The sequence below is a fragment of the Trypanosoma rangeli genome (assembly GCF_003719475.1).
Source record: "Trypanosoma rangeli strain AM80 chromosome Unknown Tra_15.4_contig_00139, whole genome shotgun sequence".
NCBI classification, from domain to species: domain Eukaryota; phylum Euglenozoa; class Kinetoplastea; order Trypanosomatida; family Trypanosomatidae; genus Trypanosoma; species Trypanosoma rangeli.
Window position 1 is genome coordinate 1 of NW_021705883.1, and position 8,370 is coordinate 8,370.

The 8,370-nt window shown below is 43.4% G+C and overlaps 7 protein-coding genes across 7 annotated transcripts, besides 3 other annotated features; all 7 read left to right on the plus strand.

The window, feature by feature from the left end:
- On the plus strand, positions 1-462 carry TraAM80_04655 (uncharacterized protein; the record flags this gene model as incomplete). The annotated part of the gene is made up of 1 exon (XM_029381575.1): positions 1-462. A coding segment is annotated over one exon (462 nt), but the record flags the coding sequence as incomplete, so codon positions are not given.
- Positions 463-1,135: 673 nt separating this feature from the next.
- On the plus strand, positions 1,136-2,773 carry TraAM80_04656 (putative CDC16; the record flags this gene model as incomplete). The annotated part of the gene is made up of 1 exon (XM_029381576.1): positions 1,136-2,773. One exon carries the CDS (start codon positions 1,136-1,138, stop codon positions 2,771-2,773), a length of 1,638 nt encoding a protein of 545 aa, XP_029238561.1.
- A 96-nt stretch (positions 2,774-2,869) lies between these two features.
- Positions 2,870-2,900: a microsatellite.
- A 104-nt stretch (positions 2,901-3,004) lies between these two features.
- TraAM80_04657 (uncharacterized protein) lies at positions 3,005-3,643 on the plus strand (the record flags this gene model as incomplete). Its single annotated transcript, XM_029381577.1, has 1 exon — positions 3,005-3,643. One exon carries the CDS (start codon positions 3,005-3,007, stop codon positions 3,641-3,643), a length of 639 nt encoding a protein of 212 aa, XP_029238562.1.
- A 172-nt stretch (positions 3,644-3,815) lies between these two features.
- Positions 3,816-4,619, plus strand: TraAM80_04658 (4-oxalocrotonate decarboxylase; the record flags this gene model as incomplete). Its single annotated transcript, XM_029381578.1, has 1 exon — positions 3,816-4,619. The coding sequence occupies one exon, from the start codon at positions 3,816-3,818 to the stop codon at positions 4,617-4,619; it is 804 nt and encodes a 267-aa protein (XP_029238563.1).
- A 156-nt stretch (positions 4,620-4,775) lies between these two features.
- TraAM80_04659 (uncharacterized protein) lies at positions 4,776-5,735 on the plus strand (the record flags this gene model as incomplete). Its single annotated transcript, XM_029381579.1, has 1 exon — positions 4,776-5,735. The coding sequence occupies one exon, from the start codon at positions 4,776-4,778 to the stop codon at positions 5,733-5,735; it is 960 nt and encodes a 319-aa protein (XP_029238564.1).
- A 199-nt stretch (positions 5,736-5,934) lies between these two features.
- Positions 5,935-5,961: a microsatellite.
- A 45-nt stretch (positions 5,962-6,006) lies between these two features.
- TraAM80_04660 (nuclear movement protein) lies at positions 6,007-6,534 on the plus strand (the record flags this gene model as incomplete). The annotated part of the gene is made up of 1 exon (XM_029381580.1): positions 6,007-6,534. The coding sequence occupies one exon, from the start codon at positions 6,007-6,009 to the stop codon at positions 6,532-6,534; it is 528 nt and encodes a 175-aa protein (XP_029238565.1).
- Positions 6,535-6,784: 250 nt separating this feature from the next.
- Positions 6,785-7,513, plus strand: TraAM80_04661 (uncharacterized protein; the record flags this gene model as incomplete). The annotated part of the gene is made up of 1 exon (XM_029381581.1): positions 6,785-7,513. The coding sequence occupies one exon, from the start codon at positions 6,785-6,787 to the stop codon at positions 7,511-7,513; it is 729 nt and encodes a 242-aa protein (XP_029238566.1).
- Positions 7,514-8,207: 694 nt separating this feature from the next.
- Positions 8,208-8,236: a microsatellite.
- The last annotated feature ends 134 nt before the right edge of the window (positions 8,237-8,370 follow it).

The following is an 8,370-nucleotide window of genomic DNA, read 5'->3' on the forward strand; positions in this document are numbered from 1 at the left end:
GACGGACTCCGTAGGCTCCTGCGGGGTGTTCGGCCGGAAATCAGATCGCCGCAGGAATCCACTTGGGAGACCATGGCGTCGCAGGCGCCAGCGGCAATAATATCTTCCACCAGCTTACCAAGGCAGCTGGGCGGCGCGGCAGGCCGATGGAGCGCTGAGTCGGAAGCCTTTTCCCCCGAGTCAAGGAGGGCATGGTGGCTCTACGGCGCCGGCTCTGTGGGACTGTCCCCGTACAAGGGCTCCCGTTGGGGTGGCCGAGGGCGCAAATCCCCGGGTGCCTCCTCGCTTCCACCGCGCACACCCTCACAAGATTGCTTTGCTTCCTGGTGCGTAGCGAGCACAAGCCAGCGGTTTTTGGCGGCGGTGCTGTCCAACTCCGTCAGCTTGGGGCCCAATACGACGGCCTCCGGTGGCTCTTTGCCGGGGCTGCCGCGTTGGCGGCCCGCCGTCTGTCCGGCGTGATTCGTTGTTCTGCGCCGCCCATGTTGCCTCCATGCCCCGCAGGACCCTGCGGAGCGGATTGGCCGTGTGGCGATATTTCCTCTGGTTGGCCTCCCCCGCGTAGACAAGCTTCGAGACGGCCTCGGTGGCTCAGCGGGCGCGCCGTTGCCCCCACAATCTACACGTCAAATGCGATGATGTGGTGGACGCTGTCTGGCGAAGGCCATTTGGAAGTCGAAAATGCCTGCTCCATGGGTGCCGGTGCGTGTGTTGTTGTGTCGCATGGATGCGTTTCCTTCCATGATGGTTGGGTGGGTATGGTGCTTGCTGGTGGTTAGGTGCAGCGCAGGTCTATTGTTTTTTTTTTGTGGTTGTCTCATTGATGTCACGGTGGCGGCTTTCTTGTGGTCCTGTCTGTGTGCCTATGGACGCTTTTTCTTGTTTTGATTGCAGGCGGTGTGTCTTATAAGGGTTGCAAATAACTTTTTTGTTTATCATAGATGTTTTTGTATAGGCTATTTTTTTCCAGTCCCGTTATATCATCTGTGAAGGAGTCCGGTGCGAATGTTGATGGCTGAAATGACGTTATTGTATTTGTATTGATTTATGAAAGATGTATCTTGTTATCTGTCTTTTAAGTTTTTGCGTTTTATTTTTCTCCTTACTTTTCTTTGTTTAATCGGTGTAGTCATAAATGAAGCTCGTAGCGTTGCTTGAATCCAATGCTCGAAGATTTTTGGAAAGTGACCAGCCTCTAAGTGCTCTTTCTCTCACAGCTACCTTGCGGGAGGTGAAACCCAATTCGCCACGTTATTCACTTCTTCATGCAAAAGCACTTTTTGCCGCTCGTGAATATGATTTGGCGATGCGTTTGGCGACTGCTGTGTTATCCGATGATGCAGAAAATCCAGAAGCTGTTTTACTTGTTATGAAATCAGCCTATGAATTGGGGGATACAAAAGAGTCTGCAGCTTTCGCGGATAGACTAAAACAAGTACCTTTTATGAACGTTATGGCCTTGTGTTACTTGGGTAAATGTGCCGAACTATCTGGTGACACGAAAAAAGCCGCATATCATTATCAAATGGCTTTGGAAATGGATCCTTTTTGTGGTGAAGCGATGAGTGCTCTAATTGAAAGAAAGCTATTAAATATAACTGACCTTCGTATTCTTATCGATTCTTTAAGATTACCACCTGAGGCTGAGGTGCTTCGTGTCTCTTACAGGGCCCGTTTGCCGTTTGAATCAGTTCCTCAGGAGCAGGAAAAGTATGTTCCGCGAGCAATACTACGATTACAGGCTGCTGCAGCTGAATACGAAAGGAATGATTTACAAAAAGCCTTAAGTTTGACAACGGAGTTACTCGAAATGGCTCCTTTTGATCGAGGAGGTGCGTGTTTACATCTTTCCATTTTAGTGAATATGAAAGCAACTTCAAAATTATTTGATCAGGCCCATTTTTTGGCAAATAATAAGGCTCATGTGGAATTGGCGGTGTATGCCATGGGTTGTTTTCATTTTTCTTTGTCTAACTATGAGCGTGCAGGACGGTTTTTTAGCAGAGCGACGGAACTTGACGCCTCCTTTGCTGAGGCCTGGATTGCCTATGGCCATTGCTACGCAAAACTAGAAGAGGGTGAACAAGCCTTAGATGTGTATAGAAGAGCAATGAATTATTTTCCGGGTCTTCCCTGCTGTAGTACGTTTGTTGGAATGCAATATGGTAGGATACATCAGTGGGGATTGGCGTCATATTTTCTGGAACAAGCCATAAAAATTATTCCAGACGATCCACTCGTGTTAAATGAAATTGGTGTCTTAAATGCGAAAACTCATAGGTTGCAGGAGGCGCTCAATTTTTTTAGAATGGCGTATCAGTCCCTTTCTAACCCCGAAAACCCATCAGAATATAGAGATTGCATAATTTTCAATTTGGCCACGGTTTGCCGCAAACTAAAACAGTATGATGATGCCTTATCATTTTATACTTTGTACGTCAAATGTAGACCTAATGCTGGTCATGGTCATTGTGCTTTAGCTTTCACATATCATTTGATGGGTAATATGAAGGCGGCGATAGCGCAGTACCACATAGCTTTGAGCGTCAAGGCGGATTCGTTTTGTCGTGATATGCTTGATCGTGCTTTGGCGACAGAGTTTAAAGAAAATACAGTGGGGTCTTCCTGGGGGCCCGAGGGTGGTTTGGGGTCTCCTTCTCCAGATGATGTGTCTTTTTTGACTGTATCACGAACTCTTGGTTCAGAGTCAATGGCTTGTGAAAGTATGGGACCTTCACCTGGTCCGAGTCTTGGACGAAGCTTACCTTTTTAATTACTCTCTAGTTTTATAGAGGAACCAAAGTGAGAACTGAGCGTTGCTTAATGCGGATGGCTTTGACAAGGAGAGAAAGTGGTAATAATAATAATAATATATATATATATATATATATATATATATAATTTGGAGGGACGGTTGACGTGTTAGTTTGTTAAATATCATTTGTACTTAATTTATTTTCTTTTTTTTCTTGTTTTCCCTTTTAACGTTTTTAGTTTTAAAACAATGTTGTCCAGCTCAGAATATGCTTCCGTGATGGAAATGGACGAGGTTCTTGTTCAACACTTTCTTGCTGGGTCTGAGGATACAGCGGAGGATAACTTTGACAGTCTGTTAAGGTTAAAAGCTTTGCTTGAGCCATTAGATCTCAAGGATGCCAGGGATGTGATTTTTAGAAATTCCGGAAACCGTCCGGCAACAATTGAATGCCTTCGAAAGCTAGAAAGAGCACGCTCTGATAAAACCGCAATGAATGACGGCAAGGAAAGAGCTCACGAAATAGATAAAAGAGTTTTTTTTGGATGGCTATTCAAGAAAAAGACAAAACCTACTGCGTCAATACCATCCCATAAAGAGACGAGTAACAATTTTAGTCATCACGATACCCCTCTTCGACCGGAGGTGGTGGAGGATACGCCTCCTCATACACTTCCGCATGAAGTACGAGAAGTGCCTGTTCCAAAGGAAAAATTACAGGATGTAAGACAGGCTCTAGTAGCTCGTCCCTTTATCCGGCGAACTCTTGAAGAAGATCTATCAAAGGAGTATAACTTCGCTAGTCAACCCAATGACGCCTCCTCTCTACAATCAGACTTCGGTGAGGAATTTCAAAAAATATTTAACCAGTTTGTGCAATCCGTGTAGTAATATGTTTGTTGTCCTATTTATTGATTAAATTGTACAGTTTATATTAATTTTGTGAATGTTTTATTAGTTATAACCTCATCTTTTCAAAAACAATAAAAATATGTAAAACAATGACTTATCTCTATATGTGTATATATGTTTACATTTTTTTTTTCCAGTTAAAGTGGAGATGTTTTCTTATACATTGAGACGCTTAGCTGTCTCAAAGACGGCAATTGAAAGCTATATGGATTACCTTCGTAATGCAGACAGGGATCTGCCCGCCCTTAGCGAAATTTTACCGCGTCATCAGGCGAATTCCAAGAATCTTCTGGAGTTTCATTCAATTTTATGTGAGGTAATGCAGGAAAACGGCTTTAATTTTATGGGTATCAAGGTAATACCTCCTTCTTCAGCTGCCTTACAATGTTTGAGGTGGACCGACGTCGTTTGTGTTCCTGTTTTTTCCATTGCATTTCAGCAATTGGATTTATCAGTGAAACAACATCGGATTCAGTTTATTGAGCCTCTTTTTGTTTTACGTTTGGGCCGTGATGCGACGTCTCAGTTGACACTATCTGCAGCAGCAACCGTGTGTGATGTGTTTCGTCCTGGAATTGAACTTACAGGTTCACGTTTTCCCTTCTATCCTCCGCATGCGACTGGATTTGCTGCGGATTTAGGTGGTTGCATCAGTGTTCGTCTTGGTGAGGAAACTGAGCTGGTTAAGGCGTCTCTGGACACACTAGGGAATCATTCCTTTGTGATGACTCGAAAAAATGAACCTCTTCAGGTTGGTTCTGGCAAAAATTGTCTGGGAGGCCCTTCTGCGGCAGTGGCCTCAGCAGTAGCTTACGCGGTTTCTATTGGGAGGCCTCTTCGTACCGGAAACTATGTTTTTTGTACTGGTGTGGGAACGCGTTCTCCTGCTATACCAGGAGACTATCAAGTGAATTATGGTGTGTACGGTACTGTGTCCTGCTCTCTGTCTTGAGCAGATTTACAAGAACCATCTCCTTACAGATTAGCCATATCCCCCCTTTTTTGTGTGTATGTTTTTGTACAGGATCTTGTTATTATGATTATTTTGGCACTTAAAAAAATTCCCATTTTTGTCTTTTTTTTTGCTTTTTTTGAAGAGGGGGAAAACATGATAATTCGGCTTATAGGCGATAGTTGGTTTCCAGAGGAGAAGCTGCTCATCAGCGTTCGAGAAGATAGTGAGATTAAAGCTTCTCTCCCTAACATTATGAAGAAGCTTATGATAAAGAGAATATGCGAGTACAAATTTTATCGTACAATCGGGGAGAGAAAATGTGACTATGGACAGCTTATTGACCCTCAGTCCACGTGGAGGGAACTTGGAATTTCTAGTGGGAGTGCTATTTATTTGAGCAAAAAAGAGCCGACGTCAATGGAAGAATCAACTAAGGCAAGTAACGTGGCTGAAAACAAAGAGAAGGATGAAAAGGAGGTGCCCGTGAATGTCCCGGCATCAGAAGAAACGCTTCCTATTCTACCCCCAACTGTTCCCATAGTTACCACAAACGAAGACTGCCCGGATAAAACTTTGCTAACGCACCCCCAGCAAGAGTCTAGTCCTATGCATACAACCACACTAGACTCTTTTTTTCCCATTGAGGTTGGATCTTCCTCCCAAGTAAAAACTGTTGACTTTCCACTTCAGCCATCTCATAGTAACGAAGAAAGAGACATTGTTGTTTCAGCATGTACTCATGGAAGCACCAAGAAGAGAACACAGGGCTATCGGCATCAAGCAAACTTAGCCTCCGTTCTACAAGAGTCTCAGTGTCATGTTAACAAGAGTGAGGTCACTGGATTTTCTATAGTGCCAGAAGTTAACTATTCTGCTTTTTATGCGTCTCGAGCGACATCATCGCCGTTGGCCGAAAAAAATTCAATGGATCTAGCACAGCGTGAAGTAATGCTGCGTCGCTGCGAGCGTACTGCCTACATGGTTTCCTTGTACGAGTTTGCACACCTAGAATTCCAAAGGCAGCGCCGACGAGCGGAAGAATTGCGTCGTGAGCCTCAAAGAGGCCTATCACGTTCCACAGTATCTCAATCTCAACTGTTGTACAAAATATGACGAAATACCAACATAACCTCCCCTCCCAAATAAAGTAATAATAAAAACCTTGGCGGGAAACAAGATGACGTTTTTTTTTTGCTTTTTTAAAAATTATTATTTTTTTGTGCATATTTATTTTGTGTTCCATGTTTGTAACACCCCAACCTTCTCTTTTCACTTGTTTTCTTCATGTGGCTTATGATGATGTCCATGTTAGTTATTGTTATTTTTTTTTATTTTTTTTGGGTGAGGGCTTTATTTATTCACGAGGTTGTATAGGACCGTCATTATGTCTCTTGTCGAGAGTCAGAATGGTATGACTGATCTGATACCCTGCAACGAGCAATGCGGTGGAGATTACAACACCTATTCCTTTGGTCAGGGAGATTTGGATGTGACAGTTACCGTTCCACTTTCGGAGGGTACAACCGCAAAAATGCTTTTAGTGCAAATTACAGCTACTAACATCGTTGTGGGTTTTAGGGGCAAACCACCTATTATTTCTGGAGAGTTGTACAGAACCGTCAAGGCTGATGAGTGCACGTGGTGTATCGAGGACAAAAGGCTTTTGGTGATTACTCTGGTGAAGACAAATTCGCAGTATGAGGAGTGGTGGCCCTGCGTTACAGTAGGTGAGCGACAGATAGACATGAAAACATTCAGACCACCTAGTAAGCACATTTCGGATCTAGATGAGAGTGCACAGGCAACTATTGCGAAAATGATGTTTGATCAGCGGCAAAAAATGCAAAAACTTCCGACCAGTGAAGAAATGCAGTTAGAGGAAATGATGCGAAAAACGCAAGGGACAAAGTAGTCTTTTTACATGTCTTTGGGTTTTCTATTTTTCTACTTGATACTTTATTATCCCTACGAATTTTACTTTTTTTTTTTTTTAATTATTGTGTTCTGCTGGCCAAATCACATTCTTTTTTACAATGTAATTTGAAGCAAACGAGCAAAATCTGCACGTTGCCACCATCATGTCCTGTATTGATTACCAGCTGCTTCATTGTTTGTGTACCACAACATAGCTCTAAAAATTGTTTCTTACTACTATCAAGGAGATGGCTTCTGGGAATCCTCAAACTCTTGCCAGTACTCTTGAGCGCCCCGATTCCTTTGAGGATTGGCTTCTTGGAACTCATTATTCCCAGAAATACTTAGCATCGATGCGGCTTCAGGGACATTCAAGTCCAGTTCCTCCCATAGGACAACCAAAAGGCATTCAAGCTGTTAAGCGCAAACAGCACTCTCGGGGGCCACAACATGATATACCACATCGGTCAAATGTATCAGCAAATAATGGTGTGCGGTCGATGGGGAAGCGACAGAAGCATAGCGAAGCAAGGACCATTCAACAAGAAACAGGGGAAATGACACCTCCTGGTGTTGTTATGTCCACAGGAAAGAAAAATGGCGTCTCGTTGGGGACTACAGAAGCTTATCTGGATGAACCATTAGATGAGATAGAAATTTGGAATCTTCTTCGGGACTCCTACTGTCGAATAAAAGATTCATGTAGTGGGGTCTTTCCGCCTCTTCTAACTCCCTATACACGTCCTTTGTGGACCTACAAAACAGTGAATGCTAAAAAAAATGAACTTTCCATCGACACTAGAACCAAAGGGGAGAATCACGATTTATCTGCTCCATCGTCGTTTAAAAAATCGCACGATATCCTAGATATACCATTGCATCAACGATTTGCCACAGCTAGGCAACATCCTTCCACTGGCCCTCCTTGCTTTGCTCCAACTCCAACGTCTTACAGATGGCTTATGACCATGCATTGAGGCAACAATGTAAAGTTAATTTATTTCTCACGTTATTTTTTTCTTTTGCATCTTTACATCCTTTTTTTTTTCGTTATTCCCTGGTGATGAGTATTCTGTGCTAAGCCATTTGGGTTTTTCATGTTCAATTCCCTTTTGGCTTCTTAAAAAGTAGAGATGCGCTGGACGTGTGTGTGTGTGTGGGAAGGACGGGAGTAGAAATGGGAGTGAGTAGGGAAATAAGTACGTAACACGCAAAACAACAACGAAAAAAAAAGCCAACAAGCTAGGAAGCTGATTTTATTAATATGTAGCATACATCTTTTTTTGTCATATTTTGTAGTTGTACCTGAAAAGGGGTTGCGGACGTCTGTGTTGCACCTTGGTTTTCCTCCGCAATTCACTATTCGCAGCGGTATTGTTTTTGCTTCACCCACTTTTTTTCTTATTGCTCTTTCCACCTTATCTTCATTTAGTTTCTTACGCACCAAAGAAAATGGGCAAGGTCCACGGCTCATTGGCTCGTGCCGGCAAGGTGAAGAACCAGACCCCAAAGGTCGCCAAGCAGGAGAAGAAGAAGCGTCCTCGCGGTCGTGCATTCAAGCGTCTGAAGTACACTCAGCGCTACCTCGCTAAGACACTGAAGCCGGGTGAGAAGCTCCACATGAACAAGCAGCCCCCGGGTAAGGCTGGATAAGGCCTAGGAAGCATTATGTTCTTTTTGTTTTTGTTTTATTTTTTCTTGTGTATAAAATAATCCGCAAAAAGAGGAAGTCCGCAGATGTACCATAAAAAGTTACAAATTATTATTATCTGTCTGCTTATCGGGACCTCCTGCTTTGCTTAATCCATGCCTTTCTTGTCTTATTTTTCTGCCT